This window comes from Ambystoma mexicanum, chromosome 5p, assembly GCF_040938575.1.
Source record: "Ambystoma mexicanum isolate Mex_15411 chromosome 5p, UKY_AmexF1_1, whole genome shotgun sequence".
Classification (NCBI taxonomy): domain Eukaryota; kingdom Metazoa; phylum Chordata; class Amphibia; order Caudata; family Ambystomatidae; genus Ambystoma; species Ambystoma mexicanum.
This window is the reverse complement of record NC_090930.1, coordinates 410060164-410077173: the sequence shown is the minus strand read 5'-3', so window position 1 is coordinate 410077173 and position 17010 is coordinate 410060164. Positions and strand designations below refer to the sequence as shown.

General features: G+C 45.5%; 1 protein-coding gene across 3 annotated transcripts in view; it reads left to right on the top strand.

Annotated features, from left to right (window-relative positions):
• Window positions 1-17010, top strand: part of ATP11C (ATPase phospholipid transporting 11C) — a 1508462-nt gene that overhangs the window by 1325975 nt on the left and 165477 nt on the right. For all 3 annotated transcript variants that reach the window (XM_069612799.1, XM_069612797.1, XM_069612798.1), the window contains exon 27: window positions 2928-3031. In XM_069612799.1, the coding sequence (XP_069468900.1) occupies window positions 2928-3031 (104 nt within the window). The remainder of the gene's footprint in view (window positions 1-2927; window positions 3032-17010) is intronic.

Here is a 17010-nt window from a genome sequence, read left to right as displayed (position 1 = left end):
GAATGTCTAACCACTCAAAGCAATACATTCCATCACTGAACCTTGCGATGTCAATGCATAACAACCATAATAACTATGCTAACACTATGAACAGTGATAGTCTGAAGTAATGAAGAACTAAAGATAATGTGGTATATATATATACACACAACATATAAATAACAACCTGTAAGTATCCACTCCTAACAGATCCCCTTTATGTATAGGGCAGCGGCTTAGAAATAATTTCATCTTTGTCTCTCTTTTCAATTCCTGAGGTTTTGTGGTGCTATGTTAAGTGAACTGGTCCACACAATTGTACCATCACATGTTGGCCAAGAACCAGTATTCTTTGGGGCTTCGTAAAGCGTTGTGATTTCACTTCATCATTGTTATTTTGGCCTCCTATAAGGTGTTGTTTATGGTCAAAGGGTAGCGCTGGCAAACAAAGTACTTCTGCCTGTGAAACCACCACCTTTGCAGAAGTACAAACTATTCCACCATAGCTCATATTTTGATTCGGTAGATAGTGGTCCAGTTGGTGGCTGAACTTGGGAACATCAATTTCAAATCTCTGTGTCCTGGAGGTGTTGTACTTCGATCTTAATCGCTGGAATTCTCTCTTACACTCACCAATTTAGGGTTCATAGAGATATTACTGCCCTAAGTTGTCAGAAAGTTGAAATGCATTACACAAGGGATGCACACATGCGTAAGCAAGTGAGTGATCACACATGGGCAAGAAGGGAAGGAATACGTTTGCGTCTATTCTCTTTCTGATGAGGAATGTGTCAATAGTATTTTGGACAGTGGTCTACCGAAAAGCCCTTAACAGTTTCATAATGACAATGTCTTCGGCATGTAAGCAATCCAGTAAATTTCTATTCTACTGGCTATGTGAGTGTTTGTCCTGCATACATCTCCTGTATGCATACTTTCATCCCCTAGTATTCCAAGAACCTCAATTGTGGCAAAGGGCCATTATTAAACAATTTCCCTTCCATTGTTGCTGAATGTATCCCCACCTGTGATCAGCAATAGGATGGCAATATTAACAGTGCATATTCATTTGAAGTGCCTGATTGTGTAACCGTACCTCAACGAATGGTCAACAGGAGCCTACATGTGGTGCTCTCCGCCTGTTAACGGTAGGTAGAACTTCATGGAGCCTCTTTTGACACATGCCTGGAAATTAATATTTCTTGAACTGCTTGTGAAAGTTATAGTAAACGATACTACCACTAGTCTAAAGCATAAATATTTCTGTGACATCACTTGCAGAAAGAGCAGTTTTTCTGATTACATCCATATTCACTGGTAACAAAATCCTTGATTTCTGCGATTTCTTGCTCACATGCACTCCAGCTTCAAACTTTAAAGTGAGTGACATGATGTTTCAACATCCTTTCTCGCCATCACACCAGTACAAATATTTATTTCAGTAACAAGTATGCAAACATGGCAAAATGCCTCCTGCCGTTGGGAGATGCTAGCCCAGTCTCTCTTTAAAGTTTCCTTCCTGGGAATTTTAGTCCTGGGGTTCTAATGGATAAATCCTGCACTACAAGTTTCAGAATGCAGAATTAAAATCAGAACTGGACAAACATCTTCCGAATGGAACACACTGGCATGTATGCGAGAATTGTTCATATAAATATTTGATGGCCTTCCAATCAACTCTGCCGTCTCTTGGGAAGGACGGGAAATGTTGACCTGTCTGTGCTGCTCCCACAAAGATGGTGATTTTGGGCTGTGTACAACCGTGTACGCCTAAGCAGTCCTTCTTGCCCTTTTTAGGGTGAGTAGTGCCTCCCAGATCACGCTTCCCTGTAGTTTGGGTTCTAGGGCGTTTGCCCTTTCGCTGCACACTGCTACGTAGGCCATATGTGTGTGGCCTGGTTTTTAACATTGCCGAGGGTTAGGATTCAAGTTGATCTCAGTGGCCAAGAAGTGGTAAGGCTAAGTTGTATGCTTACTAAATCGGGCCACAGGATCCACAGGGCACAATATTAACAAACTATGACCACCAGGACTTGCCACCTTCAGTTCCTTTTTCACGCTATAGTCGCGTCTATGGTATAGGTAGTCTGTCAACAAACCTGACCTGCTTATTATATTATCAATGCAAGCAATGGACAAAGTTCCAAAATAGTGAGGAAAGGAGAAACGCTCGCTTACCATCCGTACCCAACGACTCCTGCCGCAATCCGCAGGCCTCAGCAGCCTCAACTGCCACAACGTCCCTTAGTAGCCCTTTGCGGCGCTTCGCGCCTGTGCTGGGGTTTTCTGGGAAGTCCCGGCAAGTTTTCTCCGGGAGCAAGGTGCTGTGAAAATGATAGATGGACTACCAGTAAGTAGTTCTTGCTGGATGCTGTATGCTGCTAACACACAGCGCTGGGACAGTGATTCACTGTGCTCACAATTGTGGAAAACAAGGGATTAACAGACAGCCTCTCCCTGCCACAACTGCCCTTTGTAGCCCTTTGACCTGGGGACTTTTTGAAACGTTTGCTTCCAACTCCAGGGTTGATGTAAACATTTGAGAAATGTGAAACTAGTACCACTGCTCACTTGAGCGGAGCACACAAAGCAAATTAAAGCCTGCTTAGAGTGATCAGAAACCTCCAACCACAATCTCCATAGCAAGATGTGAAATTCAATGGATGCATGTTTAGCTTTACTATTATCTTTGCCCTTGTTTATTCCATTGTTATTATCTGCAGTCGTCATGCATGGTGTCCTACTACTGTGAAGCTTTGCTATACCATACTGTTTAGAAAATTGTGCCTGCAGTTTTGAGCAAGTAAGATATGCACTGGCCTTTTTGTTTGATGGGTAAACATTGTGACTTGTGAAACTGTACCATGAACGATTGTTTTGTTGAATGTAGCTGTTTCTGAATAATGCACGTGTCTGATTAGTCTAATAACTGTTCTTTCTCTTTTCAGCTGGCACTAGATACTCGATTCTGGACGTGGATTAATCACTTTGTGATTTGGGGATCCCTCGCCTTTTATGTGTTTTTTTCTTTCTTTTGGGGAGGAATCATTTGGTAACTATATTTATTTATTTATATGCACGCATATAGCAGTAATGTGCTTCCAATTTGAGTGTTCAAAACATCTTGCACATGTGTGTGATGCAAGCATTTTTCTATCAGACCTGTCTCTGTGAATCCTGTAATGCAGAAGGAAAGTCTGTTATAATTGATGTGGTGCATGCTATCTCATCTCAACATCAGCAGCAATCCAGTTTGATGTGGGCATTGTAGACATGCTTCATATCTTCATAGAGGCAATGGCCTTTCCTCTATGCTCCTCGCTCGCTCGCGGGCTCCACGGCGTTTCTGGTACCCGCGGCTGTGCCTGCGGCTGCGTTTGTGCCTGCGGCGGCGTCTGCGTCTCCAGACTATCGCTGCGGTCGAAGCAGGAACATCCAGGCACATCCAGGCCATAAGGCAAGCCCAAGGTCCGAATTAAGGTCCGAATTAAACTCGGCATAACTTGCTGGTAAGAGTCTTGAAGACACGTAGCCTCTTGCGTGTGGATACCATTGCGGGTACTTCTCTTTCATGATGTTTTCTTAAGGAGTTAGAGTTGTGAACAGGCAAGGCTAGCCCATACCCTGCTGCCTCTAACTTTTAAACGGTACTTTTATTATATTTCTAGCAGGATGGCCGCTCCTAAAAAAACGGGCATCAAGCCATTGCCAAGTACATGCATTGGGGGAGCTAGGGGACCCTACGACCCTTTCCCCAGTGGCTAATAGAGATAGAGTACTTGAGGTCTTGGCGCTCAGTAAGCACAGAAGACTAAGAGTACAGCACAACCAGAACAAATCTTTAACCACCAAAACGCCTCCTTCTGAGATATTTATCCCCCCCTGTAAGGCATCAGAGTCAACATGGGTCACGGATAAATCCCCTGCGAAGGCAAGCCACCCAGTACATATGTTAATGGGCGGTCCTCTCAGCCCTATGGATGATAGGGAGCCAGTGCTGACTGTAAATGTCCCACTAGCTAGAAGTCCTGAAATAGCTCTCATTTTACCATTTCCTGCTTCTGAAGGGAGTGACTCATCTAAACCTGTACAACATGAGTATATTGCACCCTCCCAATGGCCTGCGCTTATGGCCAACATTGCTAAAGAACTTATCCTCTGTAAGGAACCTTTTGAGCTCAGTCTCCTGGTGGATGCCTTAAATGATTGGGTAGCGGTTTTTCGGCCCTCAAAGTTAAATGCCGCCTCTCAGACCCATGAGCCTCTTACTAAGGACTCCTTGGCTCCTGTGTTGAGGGTAAACACCGCCTGTCAAACTCCCATACAAAGGAAAATGAGTGATCGAGCCACGCAACCGGATTTAGACACCAAACTCCATTTGGGATCATCTGAGCCACCTCTGCAAGAAAAGGAAAGATTAAAAGCCTCCAGTGTAGACTCTATACAGGAAATTGATCCACCTTTACCATTACAGAAGTCAAGTGGTGTCCTTAAAGTAGCTAATCAGCCCTTAGCCATGAATTCTAAATTAAAAAGATACTATCATGTAATCTTCAAGTAAAAAAAGCACAAATGCCACTGTTAAAAAACTCGAACTCTTCTGACTTTATAATGGATGAGAGAAATGTTATCATCACTAATATTCAGAAATCTAATGGAAAGGAGTCCAAAGAAGCGCTGCAACATAAGACTCTTGCATGGCTGCGCCAGAGAACAGGCCCGGGTGTAGTTAGACTGAACAATTTATTGATCATTAAAAGGCTTTACCTGAGTGACTGGTGCTCTTCTCCCAATAGTGACTGTATCTTAGTTGGCTGTGGGAAGAGCTCCTTACCGGTGTATCTCAGACGCTGCAAATACTTGCCTAAAGGGTCATCTGTAATTACATTTTTTGATTTTTGCCTGTATGACTATATGGTTTATCTTTTCTATGTTTTGCTCTTTTGTTATTTTTGTATATCTTGTATTTTCTTGTCTTTTGTGATGTCTGCGCCCTCAAGCCTTTGGGTCCGTAGGTTCGCAATACAAATGCAATAAACATAAACAAGCATAAACAAACATATGTCTCTACTAGAAATCTGGTGTGTGCGCACACATGACAGTTTTGCACTTATCTCAGTTGTACAGGTCAGGCTCATCCCATGCTGCCCCTGCCTCTAAAACAAATATCAGTTTCACTTTGATAAAAAGCAAAGGAAGGGAGCGAGGCTATTTAGGGTTGTTTACTTTGCTATTGTAAAGCCACAGCTCAGTTGAAACACTTGTGTATAGGCGCATTACAAATATCATATCATATCATAACATGGGAACCCTCTAAATCACTGTTATTAATGATGTGCCCATCCAGATGCTCTGGGCTTCAACTTCTATGATACCTGGCCAGTGCGGAAGGACCTTGGGAGTTTTAGTTGAAAATATCAGAAGGGCCATATGAGTCACCATACTCTCAACTCTTGTACTCATGAACCTCAGACTCCTGGAGCAGACGGAGCAGTTAAGGTCCTACTGGTATCCTCTGCACACTGTGCAGTTGTAAAGCACCTGTTGTTATTGTATTGGTGGATAATAGAAATTGTGTGCTAGGATTGCTTTAAAGGGAATGCTCTGAGTGCAACAGAGAACCATGTTGCAAAAGGGCTGTTGCTTCCCTATAACTTCCAGAAATATGGATCTGTTCTCGAATTTCATGACCTCTGAGTTCCACTTAACTTATTTTGGCTTTTGGACCAATTCTGATAGCCATTTCATCCTTTTTTAAAAAAAACCTTTTCACCGTGCAACAAAAACAGCTAACACCCCAACCCACTCCTTCCATCCTCCCCGCCTGCGTAATGGCCCCTTAACTCCCTGACAGCAGCCAACCCTTGTTTGTCAAAGATGAATGACTTCTTTTCCCCGATATCAGAGCAGCTTCAATATAGGATGTCCCTGTGTGAACCAATTTATGCAGAAATCCTTATGAAGAAAGTCCAACACCAGGTCCCAATCCTCTCCTATTTTTGCAATCCATTCGTGCTCTGAGGGGATTTATGGTTTCTTCCATTTCTGAGCTATTAACGATAGAGACGCTATACTAAGAATCATATAGGCTTTGCTTTGGTAAAATCTCAGGTACATCCCCCATACCCAGCATTGCCTCCTCATAGTTCCTATGAATTTTCAGCCCGAAAATAGTTTTCATTGCCCCATTGACGCTGTCCCAAAAGGATGTAAGGAGCGGGTATACCCAAAAACAGTGCTCCCTCAAATTTTTGTTGGGCTGTGTGCGGGCTGTTTTTCAGTCATGTGCGCAACTGAGTGATGCGCTGCCAGACCGGGGGTGGTCAGCGGCGGCGCAGCGCCCCACCAGTGAGCAAGGCTTAGTGATAAGATTCCACAGTGTGCAAGCAAGGAATGCGAATTTGCGGCACAAAAAGCTCTACTTCAAGGGACATTTGGGTGCTCTATTCTCCTCCCAAGACTTAGCTCATCTGAACATGTGTCCTTTTACATCTCTAAACATTAGCAAGATGTTTCGTTTTATGATGGGTTGGTACAAGAACAGAGGGGTTCTTGTAGTGGAACACAGATTCTGCCTCACAAATTAATATTAGCACAGCATTAGCTTCTCCATTCTCAGTTCACTAAATGTATGGAATATAGAGGAAATGCTTTCTATTGGTTTAATGAAATAAACAGTACATGAACATGATTAATGACAAAGACGACTTAATAGAAGAGGGGGGTATGAATGGACATTGGACTCTGACAGCTAAATAAAAAGCACTGAATCATGTAATCATGTAATCTCAGATGATTGTCCTGGAACTAGTTAACCCGACAGTCTCAAAGTCTGCCAAGAAAAGGGTGACTATAAGACTACTAGTACAGCATCATAAGAGTACTGCAACCAAATCAGAGGTCCAGCAAGAGGCAACACTCTAACAAGGAAAGGTTTAGTATATTATGTTTACTATTTTATTCAACATGACAAAACATATAAAGATGAAGGAACTGGGGGATTGGATTCATGGGGGACTCTGGGACTGGTACAGTGCACTAGCAGCCAGGTAGCACATAACAAAATACATTTTTACAATCAATTAAGAAAATTAATTAAACTATTATATAAATAACAAAGAAAACATATGTCATCACACAACAGGACAGTGAGCACCACCAGTTTTGCCATATATTGTAAGCTGATGACATGTTAATACAAGAAAAAATACAAATCTAAACATTTTCATTTAAATGAAGGGATAGGTAGGATTGTCTGGCTAGTGGCCACATGATGACCCCAATGGAGTACATAGACAACGATGTGCAATATGTGCTACTGCCCCAAGTCTTTGCCACACACTCATTTGCAAACCCCACCAGGTGGTTTCCTATAACGGGATCCTTTTAGCCTTGTGACGTTCACAGTAACTCAATACCTTTCTCACCTTCTGCGGGTTGTTGTCGAGCCTGCGAACATTACAACTAATACTATTACACAATGCCATTAACCCCTGTCTGATCTGATCCACCATCACTAGGCTCCAGCTGTACTCTCTCATATCCCCTTTGCAGACTTGGGGCTGCACCTGTGTACCAACCCCTGCAGAGACGTGAACCATTTTCAGTGTTAATCCTCCCAAACTGTGCCCCCTACAACTCCTTCCCATACTGCCCAACCCCAACACCCAGGGACGTCAAACTCAACAACACAATTGGCCCCACCTGCAGACATTCCCCAAGAGGAGGAGGCCAACCACTTCAAGGATCATAACCAGATAACTGTATCATTACATTCACAGTAATAGGTGTACCAATGGCACACATTGTGGCAGATCCAGAGCGCCCAGGTCTCCCAGAAACCAAAACCATGTAATATTTAGCCAGAGAGCACTTAGAAAAAACCACACAGGTTTCCACATCAGGGTCATTGAGCGCTCCCCTCTCTGCAATCCACAAAACTGAGGGCCCCCCATTTGGGGCCCTCAGTTTTGTGGATTACAGACTTTTGATATCGCCTCGCGTTCGGCAAAGGGAAACATGGCAGGCATTTCAGAAATATAACAGCTTCAAAAACGTTTGCATCAATACTTTAGAAGTATTCATGCATACTTGCCACCCCTACAGATTTAGGCAGTAGGTTACTGCTTTTTAAGCAGTCCTACCACCTACAGATTTCAGTGACATATCCTACTGCTTTTTACAGTGGCAGGTAATGTATGTGTCTCTAAGGCAGGCTACAGGACAAAGCATGCAACACATTAATTAGCCTGTCCGCACAGTGGTCTGGTAGGTGAATACTTCGATTGGGCTCAGACCAATTCACTGAACTGACAGCTGCGTGACTCTGTCCTGCACTCTTGCCGAGACAACCCTTAGGTGAACCACAAGTGAAGGCAAGTGGCAGAGTGTAACACCATCACGCAGCATCTGCCTATCAGACTGAGGGGGGTATCAGTCACCATGTCCTTCAGTGTTCAACTTGCAATAAATATGTACTGCCTGGGCTACTGCTACAGGGCAGTGGCCAACGTTGCCTACCAGCTCTGTGCGATTACCTTCTGTGAAGTTAGGTAATTGAATTTGGTGTAAAGTTACCATTCAGAATTATACATTTTTAACATTTCAACATCTTTCCATGTTGTGCTATTTGATGGGTTGTGTATTTTAGAATGGTTAAATGGTGCCATCAATGTATGTTTTGTATTTTCCTGTGATGTCATCGTTATGGGAATTATTATTTTCGAAACTTGAAAAATCCTACATCTTTTTGGTCACAGAATGTTGGAAAGGATGTTGATGCCAATGTTTTTGAAGCTGTTATATTTCTGAAATGCCTGCCATGTTTCCCATTGCCGAACGCGAGGCGATATCATTCAAATGTCTGTAATCTGTTTTGTGGATTACAGACTTTTGATATCGCCTCGCGTTCGGCAATGGGAAACATGGCAGGCATTTCAGAAATTTAACAGCTTCAAAAACGTTATATTTCTGAAATGCCTGCCATGTTTCCCATTGCCGAACGCGAGGTGATATCAAAAGTCTGTAATCCACAAAACTGAGAGCCCTCCAATAGGGGACCCTCAGTTTTGTGGATTGCAGACTTTTGGCTCATACTGTCTCCCACTCCCTTCCAATTTTCAAACTATTTTTACCTACCTTAGTGCGGTGCACACTCACAGTCCCAGACTCCCAGTTCTTTTCACGGGGGTGGGTCACACAAGCTCCAGCAGGTGGTGTGGCGTCGTCTGTCACCAGCCAGTGTCTTCTGCATGCAGGCACGGGGTCTGGAACTTGCTACTGTCAGTGACTACTGCGCAAGGCAAGGAGAGACCCAGCAGCAGGGCACGTGCATTCGCAGAGTGCAGCCCATGGCCAAGGCCCGTCACCAGCATGAGTAGCAGCCCAGGAGGCTGCAGCAAAGTTCGTGTCACCTAGTAATCACGAACGTTGCTGCTGCCTCTAGGCTGGCCGCCAACCCGCCATATTTACATTTGGTGGCCAGCCTTAAATGAGGTTTTATTTAAAAAAAAAAAATCCTAAAATGATGATTGGAGCAAGGGCGCGGCAAAATAAGCACTATGCGCGGCTCACAATCAAAAGGTGTGCGGCCGCACAGGCGCGCACCTTACAGGGAACATTGCCCACCAAGTGTGCTTCCAGGTACCCTCTTCCCCACAACCCCTCCAGCATGCTCGTGGTACCGCGGGGCATAACCTGTGCAATTTCTCTGGGGTCATATGCCATTGCCCCATTATCTTTATCCACATCTCCTGGATCTGAAAAGGACTTGTGATTGAAGGTATGCCTTTCTAAAGTTTCCGCTGCTGCTCCTCTGATATTGGTCCCACCGGGTCTCTCTCCCGTTGTTTCATATATGACCATTCCAGGCATACCTGGGGATCAGAGAATATCTTATAGAGTGCTGCTATCATGTGCTGATCCCCTGTGTTGGTTGTCATTATTTTTCAAAGGGTGTGAGCTCCCTAATCAAAACTTGTTTATTCCCTAGGGCCATTAGCCAGTGTCTTAGCTGTATGTATCTAAACCTTTCCTCTTCCCCTAGACCAAATTGCACCTTACACTGAAGGAAAGTCCTAACCTCTTGTGCTTCCACAATGTCCCTCAGCTTTTGGCAACCCGCCTCCTTTCATCGCGTATAGGCTCCCACTTCTCCCCCTGGTTTAAATTGGGGGGTACGAAACAAAGGTGTCAAAGGGGAGGGGAACGTCGTTAGGCACACACACTGGACCAAGGGGTCCCATATGTCACTCACCAGGGCTGTAATTTTGTTGTGATACATATTGCTAGGTCTGTCCCCCTTTGGGCACCACAGAACGTCCTTCAATGGCCTACCCACCACCGCCCTATCCATCCTCTGCCACACCTTATCTCGATTCTGCGAGAACCCCTTCCTTACTACCCTTAGTTGGGCCGCTTGGTAATGTTTATGGCGATTCGGGGCCCCCATCTCTCCGTTACAAGTGGGAGTTGTTAATATTTTCCAATCCACCCTCTGCTTTTTCCCTTTCCAAATGAAGGTCTCTAACATTCTATGTAAAGCCGTAAAGAATTCCTGTGGAAGCGCTGTGGAAGCGCTAACGTTAGGGCAGGGGCGTAGGAGACACATAAAATCTAGGGGGGGGCAGAGGACATCTTGGGGACTTTGCTTTATTTATTTATTGTGTTTTAGTCAAAGAACTCGACTTTTCACAAAATTAGAATTAAAATAGCAGTACATATTAAATTACAAATATCACTGTATAAAACAAGAGAAAAGAAGAAAAGAAAACAGAAGAAAATTAAAGGATGCAGCAGCAAAGAACATGTCTTTGTATGTTGCATTTCTGGATTTTTCATCTGACTATGAGCTCATAATAAAAGAGAGGAAATAACAATTAATTCTAGTGGTCCACAGCTAGGACGCAGCTCATTAAGAAGCAGATCACCTGTAAGTGGACTCCTGCCAAATAAAGGAGTTGAAGCCTTTTCTGCCAACTGCAAGTTGCTACTTTTTTGTGTGGGGCAAGGAGACGTGTGTGTCTCTTGGAATGGAAAGATGGTGGTTTCAAAGAAAGAGGTAATCTTGTTTGTACCGCTGAGTAAGCCCTGTTATGGGAGTAGAGGGACCAGGTGTGTGATGGTGCTGCTTTGACTGTCCTCGGGGGGTGGGGAGGTACAGCAAACAAGGAGGATGAGCGATCGCAAGCCCACCCCCTTATAAGCACTCCCCAGGTCTGCGGCCGGATGTGTCGGACCCGGGGGATGCCTAGTAGGTGGGGTGTATGTGGACCCAGGGGGGTGGCCAGAGGGGCAGCCCGCTATGTGGGCTGCCCCTCTAGCCCCCCTCCAAGGGCCGTGCCAGCCTCTCACGACGAGTCTGGTCCCCCTTATTCCATCTCATGCTGGCTTCAGAGCCTCGCCTTTCTTTGCCTTTGTTATTCTGAATGCAGAGCTGGACTCTGTTCCTTTCTCGTTTAACATTTGCTGCCAAACCTGATCTATTTGATCCCCTCATATGTTACTAGGACGGCAGAGCATGGATCCTCTGCCCTGTTACATTATTCAAAGAGCCCCTCTGGCCTTTCTTTGCCTCTCCCTTGTCTCACTGCTTGCTTGCTTAATACATACCACCTTGCTTGAACACTCAACATATTCTCCCTAACACAGCAATGGCAGCTGCAGTCTGTCTTAACTTCTATTTGTTCTGTGTCTTGAATTGGCCTTTTATTTCCGTTTTTCTGTCTGCAGTGGAAAGGCATTTGCTAGTCACTGCCATGATGGTTCTACCTGGCCATAAGAGGGCAACAGCTAGCCAATATTGGAAGAACATGGCATATTATGCCAGAGGCTGGCAACTGCCTTCCTAATGACTACACACGAGACACAACTCTTGCCTTTGTTTCTAACAGTAATTCAGTGGAGGAAGAAACTCGAGAACACACATATTGCTTATAAATGAAGGGGATGATGTCACACTTGGTTAAGACATTTTGATCACGCCAGGTGCTAATTGTCATGATCCCTGCTTCCAAGGGGTCAGGACTTGCCCCACGACCTTGGAAGCAGGCCCATGACTCTGATCCCAGGAACCAGCCAGTCCCTATAGGGACCATCTGGACCTTGTCCTGGCGCCAGTGGCGCCAGGCTCATGATGGTGACTGGTCCCGGCACAGGAAGCGCCTGGCTCATATTAGATAAGAGTGCTTGGTGGACCTACCTGTAGCAGACCATGCTGCTTACTTACCAGCTAACTGGTCTCCTGATCCTTCTCTGCCTGGAACTACTTTTTCTGTCTGGGTGGAGCAGGAGCCACTCCCTGGAAGCAGAACACAGGAACTCTTCTAGAAATCTGGAACTCTTTTCTTACCTGGGTGGGGCCGTGGAAGGAGACGCCTAAGCACTACAGAAGGCTATTTAAACCACACCCGATTGGTTTCACGTGCTTCGCGTTATTCTGCATCTGCAGCAGGACACTCACCGTGTCAGCTCCAGGAAACCTCCAGCTCCAGATCCTGTGAACACGAAATAACCTGCTGGAATCCAATCTTCAGTCTTCTTCAGTCTTCTGCAGCTCCTGCAAAACAAAGGCACAGGTTAGGCTAAAGTAAAGGCAGCGAATCTACTTACCTAATCCAACGGCAGCATCCAAGGCGCCTTTTTCTGCCTTTCTCTTCCGGCATCCGACATCTGCAAAGAGAGAGAACATCGGTCAGTAATATTCAACTACAAGTTCTGCTTACCTGTGTTACGCCCGTTCCAACTCAGCTCGCGCTGCAGTCCGGCACCTGCAAGGCAAGATACATCGGTTAGTAACGCTTAGTTACAAGACTGCTTACCCGTCGCTTTCAATCTGTTCGCGCTGCACCTCAGCACCTGCAAAGACAAAAGAGACATTACGGAGCATTCTCCAGCGCTAGTGCAGTCTTTCTACTTACGTGCCATTAGAAGGATAATCTTCATCGTCACAGCATCTGAAAAAGGAAAGACATAGACTTTACAGACTTAAGACTTTTGAAGGAGAAGAGAACAATGCAAAAGGAACTTTAATACTTACAAGGCACGCTCGTGCATTAACGGCGTCTTCGCTCTCAGCAAATCCTCTGCTATCAAGAGGCAGAGCTCGCATCCAGTGAAGCAACTGGATCCAGCGCCCCTGCACAAGACGCAGGATGGAGAGCCCGGCATTTACCTATATAAGGTAAGCGCAATATCAACCCAGTTCCACGGGGAAAGAAATGGCGAGAGGGGCTAGGAACTTTCCGAATCTTCCAAACACTAATACCTTGGTTTACCCTTGCAGACATCTCACTCTTCAGCTTAAACTGTCGGTGGGAAGGGGGCCCAGTCCGGGAGCAAACGAACCCTGCGCCTAACACTGAAGACAGTATCCTCGCCAGATCAAGACCTGCGCCTCCGGGGGAACCAGGTGAGCGTTACAGAACGCGAAGCCTTACCACAAAATTCCCGCCCAGGCGCAATGGAAACCTCAGACACAGACCAGTTGGCCCAATTACTCGGGGAGTTGAGGGCGGAAGTACACGCTGCACGTCAGGAAACAAATGCCCTAAGGAGGGAGTTAGTGGTCTCCAAAGAGCGAACAGACGATTTGGCTAGACAATTGCTGCAAGCCCAAGCTGGACAAATTCCTCTACCAACCCCGAGTGGGGGCCACGCTCCTCCAGCTTCCTCGAATGCAGTACAAATCAATCTACCAGGCAATATACCTTTGGCTCCGCCCGAATGCTTTTCAGGTGATTCAAAAAGGTTTGCTGTGTTCTTCAATCAATGTCGCTTGCACTTTTTGTGCAGACCCGCCGCTTTTCCAACGGACCAGGCTAAAGTGACCTTCGTGCTCTCTTATCTCAGTGGCAGTGCCGCAGATTGGTCTGTTCCTTTAGTGTCTCAAGATGACCCCATTCTCCATAACTTCCAGGACTTCCAAGCCAGTATGGAGAAACTGTTCGCAAGGCACTATCAGGGACAGGCCTTGGACAATGAACTTCTTTCGCTACGACAGGGCAATCAAGATCTTCTGACTTATATTGCATCATTTAACAGACTAGTGGTGGAAACCAGATGGCCGGAGGATAAGAGGATCACACTGTTTTACAGAGGTCTGCGTGGGGAATTAAAAGACGTTCTGGCTCAAGTGGTAAATCCTCCACAAGACTGTTCCGAATATATCGATCTGGTAGTGCAATTGGATCACCGACTTCAGAATCGGAAAGCCGATCGATCCAGATTTGAAACCCGACTTTTTTCAAGGCCACAAAGTTCTACGAAAGGAACTGATTCCGTGGAACCCATGCAAATAGGGGGTGTAAAAGGACCTTTAACCCAAAAGGAGAGGGAAAGGAGGAGACAACTGCAATTATGCCTCTATTGCGGAAACTCAGGGCACTTTCTTCGAGATTGTCCAGTGAAGCCCAAGAAGAAGATAGTAGGGGCGTCTGATAAAGGTACCGAGAATTCTGAGCCGGGAAACGACCTCGCCCGGCAAGTGTAGAGGTCCGCTTGCCGAGCGTTAAAACCAGTTCTTTGACCTCGCATTTCATCATGCCCATGGTCCTCGTGAGTCCTGAACAACCTAATCGTATGCATGCCATTAAAGCATACATTGACAGTGGCGCAATCGGGAATTACTTGGACTGTGAGCTGGCCGCCAGGATGAATCTGTCTCTTTGTCCAAAGACGGTGAAAGACGTCATTACCACCGTGGATGGGACGGAAATAGCTTCCGGACCCGTAACTCACACCACCATGGAAGTAACGTTAGTAAGCCAAGATGGGCATCAAGAGAAGATCGTGTTTGATGTGATCAAGGCCCCTCAGTTTCAAGTCATCTTGGGAGTTCCTTGGTTGGAGAAACACAATCCTCAAATTGATTGGCGAGCAAAGACAATACGGTTTCCAGAATGCGCTTCTACCTGCTACCCTCAGCTCTCCACCAAACTAGCTGCAACTGTTTCTGAGAGTCCGCAACTGCCTCCTGAATACCAGGAATTCCAAGATGTCTTTCGGAAAGACCAAGCTAATTCTTTGCCTCCTCACAGATCATACGACTGTCAGATAGACCTGATTCCCGGATCCACTCCTCCGTGCAGTCGGATTTATGCCCTTACTGAACCTGAAAATCTCCACCTAAGGCAATATTTGGACCAGTACCTGGCTAACGGATTCATCCGTCCTTCGAAGTCCCCGGCCTCCTCAGCTCTGTTCTTCGTGCCAAAAAAGGAGGGAGACTTAAGAACGTGTATAGACTACCGTGCCCTGAACCAGATTACAATTAAGAACAGGTATCCATTGCCATTGATCCCAGAACTACTTGACCAAGTCAAAAACGCCTGCATATATACTAAGTTAGACCTCAGAGGAGCCTACCATTTGGTGCGAATAAAGGAGGGCGATGAATGGAAGACGGCCTTTCGTACCAAGTATGGACTGTTCGAGTATCAAGTGATGCCCTTCGGGTTGTGTAACGCACCGGCCGCATTCCAGTTCTTTATGAATGACGTGCTCCGTGAACTCATTGATGTGTGTGTAGTTGTATACATTGACGACATTCTGGTTTATTCGTCCTCTGAGGCAGAACACCGAAAACATGTAACCGCAGTACTGGAGAGGCTCCGCAAACACAAACTTTTTGCAAAATTAGAGAAGTGCGTCTTTCATGTTACGGAGGTCGAATTTCTGGGATTTATTTTGTCACCTAACGGAGTTCACATGGACTCGAGGAAAGTAGATGCAATAATCAAGTGGCCCTCACCATCATCTGTAAAAGGGGTTCAAAGTATGTTGGGCTTCGCCAACTTCTATCGCAGGTTTATTCCAGACTTTTCTCGGGTAGTCCAACCCATTACAGCTCTCCTCAGAAAAAACAAATGTTTTGAATGGTCTACCGAGGCAGAACAAGCCTTTCAGGAGCTAAAGACTAAATTTACCTCCGCCCCGATTTTAAAACATCCCCGCCCGGAACTACCTTACATCGTCGAGACCGATGCCTCCAGCCTTGCTATGGGAGCAGTGCTTTCACAAAGAGATCCAGAAACCAACCAGTTGCACCCCGTGGCGTTTTGGTCTCGTAAATTATCAGCCCCAGAAATCAATTACACCATTACCGATAAGGAACTGTTGGCTATTAAGTCCGCCTTTAAGGCCTGGCGGCATTATCTCTTAGGAGCCCGACACACAGTCACGGTCATTACTGACCATCGTAATCTACAGTATCTTAAATCAGCCAAAGCTCAATCCTCCAGACAACTTCGCTGGGCATTATTTTTTGCCGAATTTGATTTTATAATCACCTACCGACCAGGCAATAAGAATGGTAAAGCGGATGCCCTCTCTCGAATCGGAGTAGAGGAACACATGGTTAACCCTGAGCTCGTACCTATTATTCCTGAACAAAGAATCCTGGGTTTGATCAGCATGCAATCCATTGAAGAAATTGAAACCCAGGTTAAACAACTTGTAACTCCAACGGACATACAAAAATGGCAGCTTCGGGGGGAAGACTTCACAGTAAAGAACGATTTATTATACTTCAAGGAACGACTTTATCTACCCTGTACCAGCTTACAAAATCAAGTCATCTCTTGTTATCACGACTCCTTAATGGAAGGACACCCGGGTATGGCCAAGACCTCGGAAAAGGTCAAGCGTCACTTTTGGTGGCCATCTTGGAGAAAAGACATCAGAAACTTTGTCATGTCCTGTGGAGTGTGCGCCCAGAACAAGAGACCTAAGGAAAAACCAGCAGGCCTCTTACAACCACTTGAAATCCCACCTCATCCCTGGCATACCCTTTCCACGGACTTTATCACCGACTTACCTCCCTGTTCCGGATACAATACAATCCTGGTAATCGTAGACTTATTTTCAAAAATGGCACATTTCATTCCACTAAAGGGGTTACCGTCAGCAGCAATCCTGGCTCGAGAATTTCTTGAAAACATCGTTCGGTTGCACGGCTTTCCTTCAGTTTTAATCTCAGACAGAGGAAGTCAATTCATCTCCCACTTCTGGCGGAGTTGCTGTCGGTTAGCTCAA